The 23,398-nt window shown below is 25.3% G+C and overlaps 1 protein-coding gene across 3 annotated transcripts in view; it reads right to left on the minus strand.

Moving 5' to 3' along the window:
* Positions 1–5,514: 5,514 nt before the first annotated feature.
* The window catches only part of LOC126895519 (uncharacterized), a 62,302-nt gene continuing 44,418 nt past the window's right edge, over positions 5,515–23,398 (minus strand). Inside the window, exons 2-6 of one of the 3 annotated variants that reach the window (XM_050667476.1) lie at positions 22,466–22,697; positions 16,027–16,193; positions 8,372–8,508; positions 8,125–8,301; positions 5,516–6,088 (exon numbers count right to left, since the gene is read on the minus strand). In XM_050667476.1, the coding sequence (XP_050523433.1) occupies positions 5,973–6,088; positions 8,125–8,301; positions 8,372–8,508; positions 16,027–16,193; positions 22,466–22,525 (657 nt within the window). In that variant the 5' untranslated portion in view covers positions 22,526–22,697 and the 3' untranslated portion in view covers positions 5,516–5,972. Of the gene's footprint in view, positions 6,089–8,124; positions 8,302–8,371; positions 8,509–16,026; positions 16,194–22,465; positions 22,698–23,398 lie in introns of all 3 variants that reach the window. The other 2 variants (XM_050667478.1, XM_050667477.1) reach the window with 2 other exon arrangements.

Below are 23,398 nucleotides of genomic sequence, written 5' to 3' on the forward strand. Positions count from 1 at the left end.
ATTTTTAAATTTGTAATTTTTTTGGATATTTCCCCCATTTGCGGGGAACGAGGGAATTTTTTTCAATTTTTAAGGGTAATGTCTTCAACTAGATACGATTTGTGATCTTTTGACGTATTTTTGAAAGAAATCGGTCCAGTGAGAGCTGAGAAAAAGTGGCAACAGACATAAAAAAAAAAAAAAACACATCATAGTAAAATTAATACCTTCTCCGCTTCGCATCGAAGCTAAAAAATGTTTAAATTATTATTATTCTGTAAGTAATTGAGTGGGTTATGATAAAAAAATCACCCTATATATATTAAATACATTTATAAATATAAATTTATTTAATACTGTTGTATATGTTTTTGTTATCTATATATTTTATTGTATTGAAATTTTATATAAAAAACGGTAGCACAGTGGGGTCGCAGCATAGTGGAGACATTGCATAGTAGGGTCCAGTATAGATTTAATCTGACAGTGATTAAAATCACTATCATAAGAAACGCTTCGATGCAAATCTGTAGATAGTGTTTAATTTTAAAAAATTGATGGATAATTGCAAAAGCAACATCAACTTCTATTAAAATAAAATACAAAACCCATAATTATCATACAAAAATAGTATATTTTTCAATATGGTAGCCATTTGCGTATAGAAGATAGATCGTCGGGACAAATTTTTTTTTTTCATTTTGTAGTACATAAAATAAGCTTTAATTTTATATATGTTTAAAGGACGCAGTATTTCCGGAACATTTTCAAAAGTTAAGTTGAAAAAGTTCTATGTTTTTTACAATATTTTAAGTTTTGAACGCCCCCTATATAAGGGGAAATTGTCCAATTTTAATAAAAAGTATGTCAAATGAAAGATGTACTTATAATGTATTTAGAAAAAAAAAATTTGTGCTGATATATACATTTTTCAAAAAGTTATAGCATTTTTAAGTTGAAAATTTAAAATCGAAAATCGAAAATTTTAACACAAAAATAGTGTTTTTTTAACTACGGCAGCCGTTTAAATGTAGAAAAAAAAGTGTCGGGACAAATTTTTTTTTTTCATTTTGTAGTACATAAAATAAGCTTTAATTTGATATATGTTTAAAGGACGCAGTCTTTCCGGAACATTTTCAAAAATTAAGTTGAAAAAATTAATTTTTGTAAAAAAGTTGCCATTTTAAATCCCCCCCAATGAGCAGGTTAAGTGATAGATTTTCAAAAAAATGATATCAAATGAAAGGTAAATATCTAAGGTTTTAGTATAAAAAAAAATTATGTTGATTTGTTGATTTTTCAAAAAGTTATGGAAGTTTTAAGAAAAAAAAGTGAAAAAATTTCGAAAATTAGCGATTTTTAAATTTGTAATTTTTTTGGATATTTCCCCCATTTGCGGGGAACGAGGGAATTTTTTTCAATTTTTAAGGGTAATGTCTTCAACTAGATACGATTTGTGATCTTTTGACGTATTTTTGAAAGAAATCGGTCCAGTGAGAGCTGAGAAAAAGTGGCAACAGACATAAAAAAAAAAAAAAACACATCATAGTAAAATTAATACCTTCTCCGCTTCGCATCGAAGCTAAATATATATATATGAAATATATAAATCATAAGTTATTGCAAGTGAATTTTTAATTATTTTTTAATAATAATAAATTAGTGTCCTTTGTATAAAATCAAAATATAAAAGGATTACAGTAGTCGAATAAATTAATAAGACGAACCACAGTTAAATTAACATTCTGATCAAAGTGGATAAATATGGAATTCAACAAATCTAATCCTATCATAGTAACGGATAATCTTATTGAAAATTTTAAAATTTTTCAACAAGAAATAAAAATATATTTTGATGCTACTGAGTTTTAGTTAGAAAGAAGCTATTCAAATTGCCATATTATTCAACCTAGTGGGTACAGATGGACTGAAAATATATAACACACTTAAAATTGAAAAAGCAACCGCTCAAGAAATATTAAAATACAAACAAAATTGAAAATGCGTTGTATTCTAAATTTTGAAGATATTATTGATACAATAAAATTAAAAATTATTTTTTTAATAAATTAATTCTTCGATGAGAAAAAAAGAATTTGTTTAATACTTCGTTGATATCCACGTTTATGTCATGATGGATATTCAATGAAACTAATCCGTTTAAACGATCTTCACTCATAGATGACCATAAATAGGTTTTAAACCGACATAATGTTGAAATGACCTTTCATTAGTCACTGTAGTCACAGGCAACACTGACATTACACGTAACATTTTATGAACATTTTGAAACGCATCAGAATTACAAATATTGAGGGCATCGAGGGAGTTTTAAATATTTTCACTAGCTTGTCGTCGTCGCCAAATTCTACCTCACTTATCCAAATTTCTGGGGAATCGTCGTGTAAAATTAATCAATAAATTTCAAATAATTTTTTACAAAAATCTTTGTCTAAAGATTTTGTTTCAATAAGAAAAAGACGAGATGTTTGATAAAATATTACGATGCTTGAGGAAGTGATCTTGAATAAATAAATCAAGGTATAGTATGTAAATAATAATTTGATAATAATCTGCTACAAAGTCGGTTATAATGTTAGAACAGTTATTTTGACGTGAGGTTTAAGTTTAAGTTTAAGTTTAGTCACAGATATATTGTACTTATTGCAAATAACTTCTATAGTTACAAAAATTGTGTTGAAGTTATCTATAGAATATTGTCTTCTTTCCTCAAGCTCGTGTTTTGCTGCATTTGCCAACTTCACGGCCTCAACCAAATCTTGATTTTCCGTTTGTACGACTCTACTCAATGATAAAGACAATTTGCATGTACTGAATGCAAAACGTGAATTGAAATTTTAAATTCTAATGTTTTCATTGCTGATAGTAGTTGAAAAGATCCGGATGTTGTTTTTGAGCCTGTCCAAGTACTCGAAATATTTTCCAAGGCATCAATAACTGCTGGTTGTAAATCTATAAAGTTCAAATCTGTTGTTATCGAAAAATCTCGAGATTTATTGACACGTTCAATAATCTGTTTTTGAATTAAATAGTGAAATATGACAATAAATCCGTTTTAAACACGATTACTAATGTACATTGCGTTTTTTCTGAATTTTGTAAAAAATTCTTAAGCTGTATATCAGTTTTTACTTGATATCTCAAAAGAGCCGAAAAATTACCATTATTAGTTATAGGTTCTTCAGAAGTTACTCTGCCTGAATCATTTGAACTACGAAGAGCCAAATCCTGCCGACCACATATTATTAAAGTTTCGATTATAGGAATCAAATATATTTTACTTTCAATGTTGAAATCTAATTGTTGTTCCGAAATTTGTAAGTCAACCAGTAAAATGTTTTGATTAACAATTTCTGTTCTCATATTTGATTTGAATAATGAAGTTTTATGATATTCGAGTGAGTTTTGATAACTAAATGATTCTAAAGCATTTTTCCAGTTGGTAATTGGTTTTTAAACAAGCTGCCCCAACGTTTGATGTCCAATTCCTCCAACTTGTAAAGAAGACAATGCACAATACTTACATAATGCGCCATTTATAATTTCTGAATAAGCTAATCATTTATATTTGAGCAACCAACTTCTTTGAAAATTTTTTTTTCGAAAACAGGGAATTGGTTATCTTCTGGAGGTGTCCATATAAAATTTTGAAGTCCCGGTATCAAGTCAATACTTTCAGTTGCAGGTTTATTTACATATAACCCTATATTATGAGGGTACACACACTATGAAATCGACACTGAGACATTTGTATATGGAGATGCTTTTTTTGCTGGTTCAGTTGATTGTGACAGGGTATTGCAACTAGTTTCCTATAAATAAAATTTGAAAACTAAATAGATTAATTGAGTAATTGTAATAATTATCGTTAATTTTAATATACTTACTATCTCATAATTTTCTAGCCGTGGTTTATTTTAAAATTTTTGAATATTCATTTCGATGATATTGTTGATGATGGTTTTATGTAAGATCACATCTTACCCTGAAAACAGTCTTTCTGAGGGCTATTTGATTCGATACTTGGGCTCTCAGCTCCAAATCTTACAATTAAATGCGGAGGAAATTAATATGGAAAAAGTAGTTTTCTTGAACGATTATTACAAGAACGAGAAATTGATGTAGTCATCCTCCAGGAAACTCATGTGCCAGACGAACAACAGATAACACGAAGAGTAAGAATCACTGGCTTTGCGCTAGTCTCAGCTTTATATCATAGAAGCTATGGTTTTGCTACCTATGTCAGAAATGGCATATACAACTGGAACCACTTTTTTACTATTAAATATAGATAATACACAATAATAATATTTAACGTGTTTACATCTAATATAAAATTAAATCATTGTATGGCCCAATGTCCAACATTTATATGTCATCCCTTTTTCACAGATGTTATTTATGACATAAATTTTATACTGTGATTTAACGAAAAAATCTAAGATTCACAGACAATGAATTCCCCAGGTCCTCTTAACCCGGACTTGTATAGAGCATGTTTCACTTACGGAATTAATATATTATATTTTTATTTTATAATTAAAAAACGTTTAATTATTTAGTTTAATCCTTTTTTATAATGATAATGATGAAAATCAGAAGGCTTCTTTTAATTTTTAAAGTCAAATATCTTTAAAAGTTACAAATAAAATACTTAAAACCAGTTTTTATTTAATACAAACTGGTTTTATAAATAATTAAAAATTAATTTCAAACGACATAAGTTGCTTAAATTGTATTTTAATAAATAGGCATCATAATAGAATGAAGTTTATTTTATATAGATGTTTGTAGTAGTTAAAATTAAATATTTGTTTTAAATAATTAGAAAATAGTTGGTGCTTTAGATTATATAAGGAAATTTTTACTAATATTAAAATATGATTAGGTAATCATTAGATAATCATCTATTAAAATTATTGTGAGTGACTCATTTGATAAATATAGTTTAATTATATCAACTTATTAAATATAATAAATCATATAAAAATATCAATTTATAGAAATTAATTAAAAATGGTGTTTTGAGCTTAAATTAAAAATTAAAAAGACTATTTATATTAGGATTATTATAGTTTTAACTGTGAAACAATATAAAGCCGCTCAATGATTACCTTAGAATTGAACATTATAAACTGAAAATATTTATACGATCACTTCAAAAATAAAAATTTAAAGTATGACTATAAATATTAACACAAAAGCTATTAAATTGTATTTGTAATTATATCGATAATAATTATTTATGATAGATTTTTGTTATACATATAATAGAAAAATCATTGAACTATGTATAAACAAAATACATTTAATTTGTCAATTTTTATTTATAGAATATTGAAATATTAGTATTAGAAATTTTGTAAGCTGATGGACGATAATTATATTAGTATTAATTTGTTTCCGCTGTAAAATAACATAAATATTAAATATTTTAGTAGATTAAATTTTACACTAATAAAATGTTACTATACAATAGACTATACAAAGATCTAATATTATCATAATTGAATCATATATGAACAGTCTTGGTACTCTAAAAAGTGAATTAAATACATAATAGATAAATGTTTAACATATTATTGTCTAATATTATAAATACTAATATACATTTCTCTACATGGAATGTAAAACAAGTAAACGAACTCCATAACAGAAATAAAATAATACAAAACAATTAAATAACAATTAATTATTTCACTATATAAAAAAAAAAAGAATAAAATTTAAAAGATGTTTGATTTCTGAAAAAATATTATTATTAGAATACATTACATTCATGTAATCATTTTACCTAGTAAAATAATAAAATGAATTTATTATACATTGAAAAAGTACATACTATATACATTTATTTAGGTAATTATTATCATTTTTACAGGTAGGTTTGAAAGAATTATATTTTTTTGAGCTTTTGAGTGTTTTTTACATTAGTAAGTAAGCTGATTTACAATAATTATTATTGCGGAGCATCATATATACGTTGGTCTGCAAAAACAACAACAGGAGCTGACATTGGTGTAGAATGAATTTCGCCTACCTTTTCGTTTCCATTTACTGTTCTCTGGCTCTAACGCAGCGTTTTTTTCTATAAAAATATAATGTCATTTTAAGATTTAACAAAAACAAAATATTATGATAATAACCTATCGTGTTATTTTGCCTTAACCGTATTAAAAATCTTCTATTAAAAATTGATTTATTTATTTTAGAGCTATAATTTATTAGCAGATAGTGTATTAAAAGTTATTTACTCAGCAATGACGGTATGAGGAGGATGACAGGTGGAATGCTCCCCTTGGTTCGCGCATTTATTAAATAGCATAGTAAAAAGTACTTATTTGTTAAAGTTACGATTATTAAAATAAAAATTTAAATAATATTAAAAAAAAAACAGAACAGTATAGGTGATATCTGGCAGTGATTAATATCATTATCATAAAAGCGCTATGATGCGAATCTATTTAATTTATACTTAGGAATGAGGATTTATACAAACTTAAAGCTTTTATTTGATATAAGTTTGAAGTATGTAGATGTTCTGAAATATTTTCAAAATACATATTAAGAAAAAATACATTTTTTCTAGCAAAATTTGCGTATTTTTTACTCTGTCAGCTTATTCTTCTAGTAGAAATTTTGTTTTTTATTAAATATTATCAAGGCGGACATAATTGAGTGAATAAGTTAAAAAGTTAAACTTATTTGATTATTCTGAAAGAACTTGATAAAATCTACAATTTTTTTAAATCAATATACGTCTAATTATAGTTCTGTTAAATAAATAGTATTTTTAATTAGCTGAACCATTTTACTGGTTGTTTTAATAAAAGATTTGTTAATTTGATCATTTTTTTATTTTTCTAAAAAAATAATTAACAAAAAACTTAATTTGTCATATGTTCGTTTTACGAATAATAAACGTATTTTTCGTTAAATAATTTTTTTTAAATAAAATTTGAAATACTAAAAAAAAATTATTTAGAAAAATTATTGTCTTCGACATTTAGTAAGTTTAATGAATAATATGTAAAATCCATTTTAGGGTTTCCTGATGTTTTATATTAATACTATCGATAAACGACTTTAATACTCATTAGTCTCCGACAAGTGGCCGACTGGTCTGTGTCATACAGGTATTATCGTAAATAAATTCTATAAATGGAATTTAGTCGATATTTTTTAAACAACTATAGTAGACGTTCAATAAATTACCCGTATACTATTACGAATATAATATTTTGATAACCAAGGAAGTCGCACTATCTATTAATCTGATTAAATGTCAAACGCGTAGTGAGAAGGTCCGTCTCCAAAAATTATATATACTTCTCCAAAAAAATTTTACCACCAAACGCTTATGATACTTTTGCTAATTTACTATTCCTTGCATTAACTTAACTCTATTCGTTAAGCTAATAAAATTTTGTCAACTTAATTTTTAGTTTAATTTATTAAAAAAAAAAGGATTAACATTTAACTAGTTAACTTTTTTTAATTAACTTAATTTTAACGAGTTAAAAAAAAAATTATCCTTCCCAACCTTGAATATTATAGATCACTTCAAGAGCTTTAATTTTATTAGGTTGAAAGAATGCAGACGTTCCAGAACATTATTGAAAATTGTAATGAAAAAAAAAATTATCATTTGTAGGTTGGGAATTCTATTCCAAACCCTTTTTATACTATATTTTTCTATTGAACTTTCATTAATATCGAAAGAAAAAAAAGTTTATTAGAAATTAGATTATATACATATATTTTAGAGAAATTCTAATTTTTTTTTGTTAGTTATACATTATTAGTATTATATTTTTGAAGGTGAATAAGTAAGAGTGGGCAAGAGTCTTAGTCTATTCATTTATAAAATAAGCAATTTAAAATGCTGATAATCATTTGTATTTATGTCAAACAATTTTTAAAGTCGAGCAAATTTAGATTTACCTCCCTCCAATAATTTGATAACTCCTTACCTATGAATTTAATACTGACAATGAACTACTGTCATAATGTGACGATTTAGCTCATTGTTATATATAAATGTTATATATTACGTAACATTTGTAAATTATGAGTTGTAAGTAACGTTGCTAATGATTTTTTTATAATTCAATTCAAATTTACCAGCTGCAGTATCCTGTTGAGGGAGAAATTCTTGCATGTCTTGGATGAGTTTTAATAGATCTTGACTATCTTTAGCAATGCTACATATTTCTTCTTGGTTAAAATCTGGTGATATTTGTTTGCATAAGAGTATTTGACTAATAACGTTTCCGATGTTTGATGGTCCTGCTCGATTTTCTATAAATATATTGCATATATAATTGTATCTATTTATGATTATTAATAAAATATTAAAAAAAATTTTTACCGAAATATCCAGTCATATCCATTGGAATTAGCTGTACTAAACGGCTGCATTTTCCTAGTTCTCTTAACATCATTTGGCATAAATAAAACAAAAGGGCTAATTCAGGATGGTCCGCGAGTGACGTTTCTAAATTTGACCTATTAAATTAACGATGATCATAAGAGTTGAATTTTTAAACGTTTTTAGATCTAACAATAATTTTCTAATTAAAAATTATATTCTAAGTTACATTATATATATTGAATTAACTTGAATAATATTTGAACATTTTTGAATGAAAATGTTTTTTTCTGGGATATACTATCTTTTTAGGCATTCTGATAACATGCATGACTCATAAACATAATATTTTGAGACATGATACTATGGAATGATAAATATACTTTTTTTTTTATTATTTACAAAAATAATTAATGGTAAAATTGTTTATTTTTTATATAAATGTCAAATCTGTAATACAATTCATCTTATGTTATAATTCTCTCTTGAGTAATTATAAAAATAATTTTCTACGAATAACTTTTTTTCAAATTCCTATATAGTGATTTGAATCAATTATTATAAGACAAGCTTGTTCATTTATATTTTAGTTAATTTTTATTGATTTTAATTACCTAATTTTATGATTTATGAACTTTGTTGCAATTTTGTTTATTTAAAACACTTGTACCACATTTAATATATAAAAATTTATATAAATTTTATTTAAATAATTATTATGGTAAATAGAGTGTATGGCATTAACTTGCATTACCAACAGTATATTTTCATTTACATTACAAAAATGTGATAAACGATCTTGCAATTATTTTATTAGTATAGTTCACATGTACTATTAGTTATGAATTAAAGTACACCGCATAAAAAACTAAAGCAATTAATGTTTCATTTGGCAATGTATTATATTAAAGTGTTTTATTAAAGAAAAGAAATATTTAGGCTTTCCAAAACGTGCGACATTTATAAGAATTGTTACAGTGTATAGTTTATGCGAATTTAATGTACAATGACGATGAACATTGTAAAACTTTACAAAACCATTTCATTTAGGATAAAGTTCCTCTATATTTTACAATTACATTCTATGTGACATTTCAAAAAGCAACGAGTGGTATAAAGTTTGTTAATACCGAATCTTAAGTAATCAAGTGCCGCTTGAAAATAATGAGAAGAATTTCAAGAAATAATAATTATTAATATGTTAATTGAATTATCATTGACACGAATCATGTTTTGTGAAGATTTAATTATTATTTTTTTTATTTTAATATTCCATATTAAAAAATAGAGTTATTATTAATATATAAAACATTATAAATTTTCTTATATGCATTATTATTATTTTTTAACGGTACTTTTTTTATCCTATCATAATTTAAATATATGACAGGCTGAAGAACTTCAGACAGAAGTTTAAAAATGTAAAAAGTATGTGTATTGATATGTATTTATATTAAGTACCTGAACTTTTTGAGATTATCAAGGAATTTATTGTTTGAGTTTGCGACTTTTACATTCAACATATTTTTTTAAAGGTATAATATATCTCAGTATAAAAAATAATAAATAATAGACGTAAAATATAAATAAGTGTTTCGGACAAAGAAATAGGTGTTTTACGCTCTATGCACAGCGCCTGGTACCTATACTGTATCTGAACCACACAGCTGGTGTTCTCCATTCCTCTCACGCTTCTTTTCTCTATACAAATTAAAGTTCCTATTTTGTATGAATTATTAGGAAGTCATATCCTTGACATGTTTTTATTTATTTAAAGGAACTATTTTATTATTTTTTGTCTCTGTTTTTATAAGTTTGTTTCAGTTGCCTATCGCAGTTGAACTGTGCGTACTACACTTATTTGAGGATCTGTGAGTTGTTTTTTTTTGGTTGTGTATTATTATTATACAGGGTGTTCAGTAAATAAGGAAACGAATTTCTATTGTACTCATTGTTTGTAACAATTTAACTGTTTCCTAACTTACTGAACACCCTGTATAAAGATTGTAATATTGAAGTTATATATATTCTTAAAAAGTGGTTGGTAATATAAGATAGCTCTTTGTTAAAAGGCTGTAGTTTATTTTAATTAAAATTATAATTCTTTATAATTGTGGAAAGTGACTAGTAGGTGATTTTTTTGTTGTCATTCAGTTCTTTATTGTCCTATAATTTTTCATATTCCTTTGGAAATAAAATAATTGCCTTCTCATTTATTCTAGTAAAAATTTAGAGTCATCAGTTCATCAGTTTTTATTTCATTACACGTATTTTAGTTATTTAGTCATCATTATCCTTTTAGTAAAATTTATTATTATAGTTCAATATTTGTTTTACAGTTAATTAAATACTTGAAAAAAAAATGTTTGGTAATTTATAAATAAATTTACTGGTCCCCTGTATTAAGGAAAATCATCCGATTTAGAAAAAAAGTATGCCGAATGAAAATAGTGTTTCTCATAAAAAAATTGTATTGATCCATACATTTTCCAAAAAGTTATAGAAATATAAAGTTAAAAATATAAATTATAAAATCGATGATTTTAACACAAAAATAGCATACGGTAGCAATTTTCACTGTGAAACAAAATTATGTCCGAAATTTTTAAAGTACATTACATTAGCTTTAATTTAAGATATATATAAAAGTATCAGACTTTTCGGAACACTTTTAAAAGTTAAGTTGAAAAAGTTGTCATTTTGGATCTCCGCCTGTAGGCAGGTAAAGGGTCAGATTTATAAAATATATATACCAAATGATAGATAAAGACATCAATTATCTATAAAAAAAATATATTGATTTATTCAATTTTAAGAAAGTTAGAGCAATTTTTAGAAAAAAATTTTTTTTTGAAAATTGGTGATTTTAAATTAGTGATTTTAAATTTGTAATTTTTTTGGAGGTTTCCCCCATTTACGGGGAACGAGGTAATTTTTTTCAATTTTTGAGGGTAATGTCTTCGACTAGATACGATTTGTGATCTTTTGACGTATCGTTGAAAGAAATCGTATTTTTGTCATTAACTATGATGTCAGTTTTCACCGTAAAGACAAAATAAAGTCCGAAATTTTTTTTTTCCATAATAAAGTATATTATATTAGCTTTAATTTAAGATATATATAAAAGTGCTAGTATTCCGGAACACTTTCAAAAGTTAATTTTTTGTGAAAAAGTTGTCATTTTAAATCCTTTTCTGTGGGAACGTAAAAGGTCCGATTTATAAAAAAATATACAAAATGATAAGTAAATACCTTATGTATTTATAAAAATTAATTTATTGATCTATACATTTTTCAATAAGTTATAGTAGTTATTATATAGTACATATATATAGTATATTATATATATTAGCTATAAAGTATTTATTATTTTATATAAAAAAAAATAATAATAATAATAATAAAAAAAACACACATCATAGTAAAATTAATACTTTTTCAGCTTCGCGTCGAAGCTAAAAAGAGTTGTTTATTAGTGTTATAAATATTACATTTTATATTTATTATTTAGTCAAATTTTACTTTATTGATTATTATTTACCAAAATTGGAAAATTTGACATTATATGTATTTACAAATATAAAGAAATAATTATGATTTATTGTTTGATGAATTTTCATAGTCTAATGTTATAGTGGAGTTTTATGTATTTATCATGAAATTACTTATTGATTGAAACACTTTATTTATGATATTTGTTTATTGAAAACGCTGAATTTTATAGTATTTTTTTTGTGACAAAGGTGCTATTATTTAATGTTTTATTATTTTTTTTATTTCAGTTATTTATATTTAATTATTTAATATTTTAATACAATTTGTGGTGACTGCATTCTAGTCAATTTTTTTATTTAGTAGTTTATCATATGTTATTTGCTTGCTCACATCCTTCGATTTTGTATAGGCACTCTCACTCCCTTTGGTGTTGCGTGTGAGTAATCAGACGTTTCTATAGTATCATACGTACATTCAATACTTTATATGGGCGCTGTGGTAAGTGGGATATTACTTGTAACCCCACCCCTCCGATCGGTCAAAAAGTAATAATGTACTTTTTAAAATTCAAATGTGTCCGAAAGAAATGTAATAAAAAGAATGGTTGACAGTTTAAATATCAGTAAAATAAAGGGTATGTTGAACCAAGCTCAGGATACAAAAATGCCCCGAACACATTTTGTTATCTCATGGACAAAGCAAACTTAATAATAGAATACAAGTAAACGTTGTATTACTGTTATAATTTAGAGTAAAAAAGGAAATTCGAATTTACTATGGTTGATTGGGCTGCTGACAAAATAATCTTAAGATTATATTATTTGAGACTCGTATGTAAGTAATACATAATATGTATTATTTACATATGAGTATATTTCATGTATGGAAAGTGTCAAAATCATACAGCGCGTTGAAATAAATATATTATATGAAGGTTCACTTGACTAGTACGATTTACGTTTGTGTGCTTAATTCAAGCTGTGCCCTTTGAGTGTTTTTATTGTATAAAAGTAAAATCCTTGAGTTTATGGCACGATGAAACAGTTCTTGAGCACGTGTATAAAAAGTTATATGTAGATGATTTCAATGAAAAACTCATACTCGACATTTTTTTTGTGTCGTTTGTCACGAAAATTTCTTAAAGGAGATTTTTGAAGAGAATTTAACCTTTTTTCCCCATAACCAGTTAAAAAAAATTGTTAAATTTGGTTAAATAGCTCATTAAATAATTATTCCACTGAAATAATGCGTAAAATATAATTTAAGGTTAACTTTATCAAATAATTTCTAAAAATTCTTATACGCGTGTTTGTTGGCAATTTTTTTTTTGAACGAGTTTTTTATAGAATATATGGTAAAGTATACGGTTTTTATCAGGCTGTTTTTGTTATTTTAAAAGAGCTGGAGATCACGTAAACATGGAAAATCGTTTTACCGGATATCAATTTTTATCTGCGGAAACTACTTTCAGCCTTATGGGCCTTCAATGAGAAGGTCCTTTAAAGACATTATTTCATTTCTATGTCACTTTACGACTTTTGACTTAACGATCATATGTTTACAACCGAAACGATTCAGTGTTGCACAATGTAATATATAGTACATATAGCAAACTTCGCTAGAAATACAAATCAATTTTACAAAGGCCAACAGTATAATATACTGTTACTGCATATTATGCAGTAACAGAAATGTTATAAATTGGGTTAAATGATAAATTAAAAAAGATTGATAAATAATTATAAAATTATTACAGCAAGACAAAAATTTGTTATTGCACATATTAAAAGTACACTTTAGTATTGAAAAGTAATCAAACACAAATTGTGTTGTTTGTGAGTAATAATAAGAGTGGTTTAGTTAAATATATCATATACAAATGTACACAACCATTCACTAAACATTTTTAGAATATAATTATACATGGTATTCTGTTTTAATTGACTTTCTAGTGAGTATGCTGTAGAACAAAAGTTTAAATTGGCGCTGAAAGTTTTAGATGGTGTTCTCTATAAAGTGTGAACAAAATAATTAAACAAACTAATTAAACTGCTGTTTTTGTTAGATAAAAATAAAAAGTCACCTTTTTACTATGAATAAGTGTATTTAGTAAAGTGGTAAAAATAAAGAAATACATTCATAATTTTTAAATTTGAGGTTAAACATAAAAGTTTTTATTTCATTATAGTTTTTTATCCTTTTTATTCAAATTAGTTAATAATTTTCATTTCAAGAGGAGAAGCAAACAGCTGGTGTGCACGTCAATACAGGGTCTTAACCGTGAATAGTTTAATGTACTTGATTATATTATGGAAGATGGCAGGCATTACTAATGCAAACTTTTTTGTATCGTGTATCGGAGTTAAAATTGAAGAGTGCTTACTTTATCAAAAATTTCTAAATAAAATGCTGTTGAAACACAATTCTTATGAGAAGATAAAATTCGAAAAAAATATTTGCTTTGGTAAATAAGAAAAAAAAGTTATGAAAATAAATATTGAAGATAGAAAATAACAATTATTAGAAATATATGTATTATTAAAATACAAAAAGGCGCCTTGGATATAAAAGCAAGAATGATAAAAAATACTAAGTTACCGACTGCAATTTTTTTCTATAGTAATTTTTTTTTAATTTTTATATTATTAAATTTTACACTGTAAAAATAAAAATATGTTAAAATTCGTAGTTCATAAATGTTTTTAATAATGTATAGTTATTTAATAATTCAATATAGTATCCAAAATTTGATTTAGTTTTTTACGTGATAAAAAATTACAATTAGAACGAAAGATAGGCTCTAGACCAATTTAAGTATGATGAACTTATACAAATATCTCACTAAAAATATATAATTTTAAGTTTTGCTTATAACTTTTTTTTAAATTATTTTCTTAGTTTATTTGTATAAAATAAGTTTTATAATAATATTAACTATTAATACTTAATAGTCTTTTTTTTTTTGTATTTTTAAAAGTAGGCCAATTATTCTATGGTAATAAAAATTCTATATTACAAAATAAAAATATTAATGTTTCTAATAAGAATAATATATTAGGGACTTAAAAATATAATTATTAAGTATAATTTTAATTTTTTATTGATCATCATACTGTACTCTTATTAGATAATAAGGTATAAATTAATCGAGTAGTAGTATAATATGAAAATATGAGTTTTTTAAAACATGAAAACAAGTATTATAGAAGTCCTTCTGAAACAGTTTTATAATACCATATGTTGTACAAAAAATCAAATAATGCATATCTGAAAATATATTGTATATTCTTTCAATAATCAGTGAAACGTCAGGAATTAAACATTATTTTTTGTGACAATTGTCATGTTAATTGTTTAACTTTGTTCATTAGTTTGATTGGAAATTATCTCTTCTTATCACAATTTTAGGCTTCTAACCTACTCATTTCTCTTTAATACAATAAATTGGTGTTATAGAGTTTGGTTGGTCTTTGAAAATGATAAATATATCTTTTGTGGGCAATTTTCCAATATAGCTAAAAATTTTCGTACGCCACTTGACTTAATATAGACTATATAATTTAATCAATATTGCTTATGTAAAAGTCGGACCTAATTTTTTATACTATTTACGAGTTAAGTATCGTTCGCTTATAATTCTAATCGCAAGACTTTTGTGAAACCTGTTAATTAGCACTGAACGAATTGTATTCAATAATTGCAGTTGTTGAATACAGTTAATGAATGCGTTAAAAATACTTATGCTTATAAGTTAATTGTCATATATTAGAAATGAGCAAATTTTATTAAATACATTTTCATAGCGGTACTTAAACTTGTGTAACAAAAAAAAACTTTTGGTTACCATTTGGAAAAACCTTTATTATTGATAAAAATTATATTAGTGAAAAATTTCATTAAAATTAGTAAAAATTAAATCTATTAGTAATACATAAATTAAATAGACATTTCTATTTGTTCTTTACTATTATGGTTGGATTTAAATGCTATTAGGGCTCACTACCTCTCCACCATAAAGCTGGGCCTGCTTAAGATTCTTTTAGTTAAATTTATAAATTATGAATAATGACTATTTCTTGGGTGATGATACTTGACTTTACTAAATCATATTATATTTAATCGCTATGTATCAAATTTAATTAATTTAATTATGTACATACCCTCGCATATGAGGAATAATTAACTGACTGGTATGTTTACATGTATCTACACAACCCCTACGCAATTTCCGGATCTTTTCTCTTGTTTCTGGAGAATCCTTAGACGTACCGATATGCACCAATAATTCTCTGAATTGGGCCACCTGACTGTTGATTTCAACAACCAACTGTAACAATTGAATAATTTAAAAATTAATTATGTTAAATTTTTACAAGTCGTATAGATAAAAGTAGAAATAAAGACTATTAAAAATAAATTCATTTTAAATTCCTAACAAATATTTTACATTCACTGCAAATGATTTTTGAAATACAAGGTGATGATTATTTTAATGCTAGCCATTCGATTTCTCTTAAAACAACAATAATGTTAAGAAAATCATTTTTGTTCCAATATTTCTTGATTTATCAATTATTAGTTACTTTTTTAATTCATCTCCTAAAACTTATTTTTTTGATGGAATATATATATATATATATATAATTAACTGGCTTATATAATAACTATATGATCTAATTAAGAAAATGACTGCTAGGATAACTTTTGGATCAGTGATGAGAAAGTCATTGACAGTTCTATACATAGATTGGAGGAGCGGTGCAGGGATGGGAGGTCAGAAGTTATGACGTTTTTAAAATATAGACTGAGAGAGAGATACCTGTATGCCAATATTTTTCATTAGACATTTCTTGGCCACACCTCTCCTCACGTCTATGACAGTAATTTTTTTAACTAGATAAGTTTTTTATTTAATAGGCTATTTAAATATGTATGTTACCCTAAAAAAAGAATATTAACACCTTTATAAGTTATAAGAGATGAATTAAAAAATATTTCTTCATAATCAAAAATTGTTGAAATTAAAAAAAACCAAAGGTAATTTGTTTAACATTTTTATTATTTAAAAAAAAATCAAGTCACTAGCATTTAAAGAATCTCATTCTATACATTTTGTTCTCGATCGATCTTGTAGAAAAATTAATTATCCTGATCCTTTTTATAAAATTATTAAAAAGTAATTAAAGTAATATAAGTACAATTTAATTCAATAATTTAAATTTAATATTTTGTATCTTTTTGTTTATTTAAGATACTCTGAATATTTTGTCAAATTTTTGAACATATTTTTCTTAGTGGACCCTAGAGAAAAAATACTCATAATATACTTATATATTTCTTTTTATTTCTATACATCAAAATATACTTTAGTAAAAGTATTTGAGTCGTTTACATTTTTATCGAATATTTAAAATCCACTACGCTTCATATAACCTTAAATTGAATTTATTATTTAATATTTAAAAATTGTAATTTTTAATTTTTCGTTATAAATAATTAAATTTTATCGAAAAATGGCTAACAGATGTAAAATTCAAATTACTCAAACTAATAAAAAGTTTCATAAAAGTTTTGTAATTTTCAAATTATAACACGAATAAACCTCATGAATAATAATGGTGAGATAATTTTAGCTCGAATTATAACGAATTGAATTTATACTAAATCAAAAAGTTGAAATTGAGTAGTTTAGATTAAATAAACGGTACATATTGAAAAATAATTGTTTGTCAAATGTTGTTTAACGATTGTTAGTGTAAACATGTAGTGGTACTGTAAGGTTGTTATTGAGATTTGCAATAAAAGGAAACTGGGTGGTTAAGGTTTATTGCGTAAATAACTGAATGATACAAACTTAGTAACCACAGGGAAAGTGGATTTAAGAGGCCACTGTATGACTTTTATGCAACCACAAGATGTTTGTGCTTGGTGGCAAAAGGGTTTTAGAATCTATGGTAAATTACCCACAGTTACTTTATTTCGACCACATCATTTGATTAATATGAAATTAGTTTTATTTAATTGAACTTCGAATAGAGGAATATATGAAAAATGATATTACTTTAAAATATTTGTTTATTTCGATTATTTTTTTCACTGGAAATCATTTTATATTTACTGTGCATCTATAAATGTAAGTACAATTTTTTCGTTTTAAAATGTTCGGTGATGTATTTTTTAAAATAATGCCGTGAACATTGAAATTATAATAAAAGGTTTTTTAATTGTTTAGTTTTTGTCGTTTGATTTAATATCAAAGAGTTCGGGTAGTGTTTGATAATATAGATTAATTCATTATCACTATGTTGATAACAAGCTCGTGTGGGACATAGCCCCATACTATTTGGCTGAACATGTTTCTGAGGGGGGGGGGGGTTAAACCCCTAGAACACTACCCCCTGCGTACGCTTTGTCTTCATATGCGTTCAACTACACGTAAAAAATATTTATATTAAATCTATAATATTGATATCAACTGTATCTACATTATATATAGATATAGTTAATATAGTGACAATGTAATTATATAATTGGTAGAACTATAATATCAGTTGGAATTACTATCTAAATTTAGCTTGGTTCAACTGTACATAACATAGTTCTTCAATCAATTTGACATTATGTAAACCATAATTTGCGTCGGCCCGACTAGATAGTTTGTCCGTGTACTATATGGTTGTTTAAATTATTGCAAAATGTACTAAAAATGTATTCGCTACGCAATGTATCTAAAAGTAAACAAAAGTTCTAAAATTTTACCGAAAATGAGCATTTGTATTAAATGCGTTTAAATAACATGCATTACGTTAAGTATTTGCACGTACTTAAAGTTCTCGAGTTAGTTAAGCTCCGAACTGTGTTGGGATTATAATTAAATTAACATATTCAGTGTATTATTAAGCAATCAAAATCAATATACGTTCGAAGTAATTTTGCTCATGAATTATAAATAAATAAATCTGGTTCTTTCAAAATTATTTCGAGCCCAATATCTTTACGTATTTCAAAGTTGTCTCGTGTAATTAGATGACATTCTGCCATTTGGGTTTTGTTCGAACGTCACTGGACATTAAGTTCCACGATTAGATCGACTAAACAAAACTGACTGATTTTTGGGCTTCAGTTAATATAAGTGGTTGATTTTCAATGTTTTAGATTGAACATAAATACAGTATTTACTTATAATTATTTATAATCAATCTGTTGCATTACGAGTAAATCTTTTCATGCATAAAAATCGATAGACGTTGAAAACTAATAAAAAAGTGATGAACAAAAAAAAAATAACCAGAGAACTGTATATCACTAGTTAAGATAGGATGGTTTGCCCGTTTGATGGTGGTCATGTCTCGAGTATTGGGATCTTTGTAACCTATTGATCTGTAAAAATTTCAAGTAACCCATGTACTTTAGAGGTCCTTAGATTATAAATCATATTGTCAAACACCACTTAAAAAATTATAAGACGTACATTGCCCGGCTCGGTTTCAATGCCAATATGAAAATGAAAATATTTTGAAGAGCAATGGCATAAAGAAAATAAAGTTTTTGTGTAAATCATGTGGAAATTTAAATAATTAATCATTTTAAAATTTTATATAAGAACTTTTAAACAGAAACTGTTTTTAATTCCGATTTAATTATTCTACGGATTTAACACTGATTTTGATTAAAAAATAAGCAATGCTGAATTAAATTAAAATTAAATCAATTCAATTACCAGTTTATTCTGACAATAATAAAGCTATTTTTTTGTGTTTTTTGTTCAATTGATTAGGTTGTAGTTATTTAATTGTAGTTTGTAATATTATTGTTATCTGTTCTTTTATTGTCATCGACCAAACAGTTTGGATTCTAACGTAAAAACTGGCTTTTTATTTCTTAATCAAAGATACCGACCAGCATCCATCTACCGAGTTTAATCCAGGGATAAAATGTCAGAAAGTTCCTGCTATCTACGAACTTTAGTCATCTATATTTTTAAGCTTATAAGCTCTTTAGTTCCAAAAGAATTAATACTAATATTATAAATTATCCCATAGTTATAAAATATATAATCTAGGCTTTCTACAATGTATGTATTTTTAATTTTGTTAGTGTAGTACAACCTTAAATATTCTAATAAAATAAATATTAACTGGAATTTTTTGAATAATAAATATGATAACTTGAAATTGTTTGCACATACTTGTTTCATATCCATTCAAATATAATTTGTGTAATGAACCATACATATTACTAGGGATATATAACTAGTACTCTAATTTAGAACCTCATGAAATATTCAATTATAAAGAGATTTTCTTCATTTGTAAGTAACTATCCCGATATTTATGTAAATTTTATCAAACCGTTTTTTATGTAAATTAAATTTAACATAGAGCATTAAAAAATATGTCGCATTAATTCTAAAAATTATAACCAATTCAGTTATCTATGCCTAAGTATTATGTAAATATAATATACTGTTTCTATTTTCATATTCAATTTTCTTTTATTGTAGGCTTCGTTATGATACCACTGCATTGAAAAAGATAATCTAATGAACGCATTCAATTTTAAAGATAACCATGTTTGACATTGACGTATATCTTCAGTTTGTATATAAGAATTATTTTTATATAATGAAAGGTGACATGAACTTTGAAGAGATATTAATAAATTATCAATCATTTCTTGTATCTCGCTAACGTAAATGTTGGATGTTAATTGATTTTATTTATTTAAAATTCATTTATTACAAGTTCAATTATATAATGACTAATGAGTTTCCCTGTAAACTTTTCCAGTGTTGCCTTGGCAGTTTAAAATGTATGATGTAACTCATTAAATTATCTCTAGCAGTTTAACACACAAAAGCATTTGTATAAAAGATATGAAAGTTATGGACGAGGCCATGCGAACAAAACATATATGTTTATATGTGTACGATATGATTTGTTTGCACTGACATTGGCGTTATGGATTTGTGCGCCACATTGCATGAAAGTTAATTCTCTAAACAATTTAGTTGTGAAATAGTTTCGATGACAAAATAATTTGATACGGTTTGAGTTTCAGCTGAGATATACATCAGTTCAAATTTGTTCATACATGAACATAATATTAATTGATATTAGTATATTAACATTATTTTAGCGAAAATTATATTTTCGTTAATGTTTTTATTATTTCAACTTAATGATCGGCCATTTAAGATTTTAAATTATATTCCTATACTTCTAATTGTAATACGATAGAAGCTATAATTATATTTGCAATAAAATAATAATAAAAAGAACACACGAACTGCTTATTTATGATTGAAACTAAATGATTGTTTAGTGTTAAACGCAAATTTGAAAAAAAAAAGTATAAAATAGCAAGCATATGCGTAAAATTAATAGATATATTATTTTAGACAACATTAAGATCATTTTTTATTTTTAAACATACATTACAGTGCTTAAATGAAATAAATAAGGTAGAGTATACTTATTTGCGTGCTGCAACTTCTAATTTAATTTTTAAATTGTATATTATTTATTATTTTAATGTGTTTGTAAAGGATTTCTCATCTTGAATATTTCTGAAAAGTTTTATCGCCCATCCCATGGATAATGTTATTGTTACGTATCTAGAAACGTCAAATTAATTTTAAAAATCGTTTTTGTATGTTAATTTATTTTCATATACTAATTAATTTCCATTATTATTCGTTTAAATCTCAAATGATATCGTTATAATTTAAAGAAAATAAAATAATTGTGTCAGGCAGTATTCATACACTATATAAATCAAACAAACCGATTTGTTTTGTATTAAATTCAGTCAACAAGAACAAAGCTAGAGCTTTGACGAATCGAACAAAATATTTGTAGGTCAACCTAAATGCAAATCAAAACGTAGTATATTGACAGGTATGTTTCTGACTTGTTTTTATAAAGGTATTTTTAATAATTAAAAACGAATTTGAATAACATACTAAATAATGTGTCTTCAAATTTAATAAGTTAATAACTTGAAATAAGTACATAAGAATCGTCCGGTTGCAAAAGACGTATGTTCAAAAATGTTGATTTTCTTGACAAATTAGCTTATAACCAAATAGAAAAATGAACAATTACAAAAAAAAATTTTTTTTTGGACGTACGTACATTAAACGACTCATATTTAATAAGCTTTTTTATTTATCTTTAATAATTAAACGTTAATCAGAAGATACATTATTTAGTATATTGTTCAAATTTGCAAGTAATGACTTAAGAGGCTTTTATTAACACTAACTTTACTGTCATTCATTTCATAAGAATCTTAACTTCTTGGTCTAAAAATTTTTAGTTTTAATTTTCAATTAAGCAGATCCGTACTCAATATGTATTCAATGGCGGCTTGTGGGTGTTGGTGGTGGTCACGCGACTTTAAATTTAATACGACTAGTCTTAAGTATAAAAAATTGTCAAATTAAAATAAAATAAAATACAATACACGTACTATTATTTTAAAGGCGGCAATAGAAAATGTAAATAATAATAATAATAGCAATTATACAATTATAGCAACCGATAACGAAGATCAGTTAATTCTAAAAATAAATTACCCAATGTACTAATATTTTACCGTATGGGCGATGCTGCCGGTCGCCCAAACACTTTTTGTGTGTATTGTATGTATTCGCATGTACTGAGAGAAAAAACTTTAATGTTCGCACTCGACAAATGTATTATAACTATTTAAAAATTTTACTACAAATATAGAATTATGAATATACAATTAATTTTCTTCTTTTAATTGATTTTAGTATCGGTGAGATGGTCCCGTCGTCCAAACCATGAGCCTCCATTGCATATATCTAAAAAAGATGTATAGGATGATTTATTTTTAAATTGGCCTTTCAATCTATACTTCCAAAATGAATCTAAAAGAAAAATACGCTTACAGAAATTAAATTGTGTAATAAAAAACAAAACCTATACTGAAATCGTATCGAGTAATTTAAAGTTTAAATTCTATCTGTATATTGAAATAAAGTACTAATTTTTACAAATAGATTCTGTCAGTTAAACATTATACGATCGTTTTAGAGCTCATTTAAATTTCCAAATTACAGATTTATTTCTGAGATCTTATGGAGCTTATAATGCGTTTCCGCATGATCGGAAATGTGGAAACGCATAAATGCTATATAACTAATATATATGATATAGTATTTATATGTATTATATAATAACTTGGTATTAATGTAATATTTGTGATTTCAAATATAAGCTTTGATGCGAATATGAGAATGTATTGGTTTTACTATGATGTTTTTTTTTTTTGTGTCTGTTACCACTTTTTTTCAGCTCTGACCGAACCGTTTTTTTTTTTCAACGATATGTCAGTAGATCACAAATCGTATACAGTCATTATACATTACCATAAAAAATTGAAAAAATTACAAATTCAAAAATCACTAATATCCGAAATTTTTTTTCAATTTTTTTTTTCACAAAAAATTAACTTTTGAAAGTGTTCCGGAATACTGACACTTTTATATATATTTTAAATTAA

This window comes from Daktulosphaira vitifoliae, unplaced genomic scaffold (assembly GCF_025091365.1).
Source record: "Daktulosphaira vitifoliae isolate Bord-2020 unplaced genomic scaffold, ASM2509136v1 Scaffold_1, whole genome shotgun sequence".
Lineage (NCBI taxonomy): Eukaryota > Metazoa > Arthropoda > Insecta > Hemiptera > Phylloxeridae > Daktulosphaira > Daktulosphaira vitifoliae.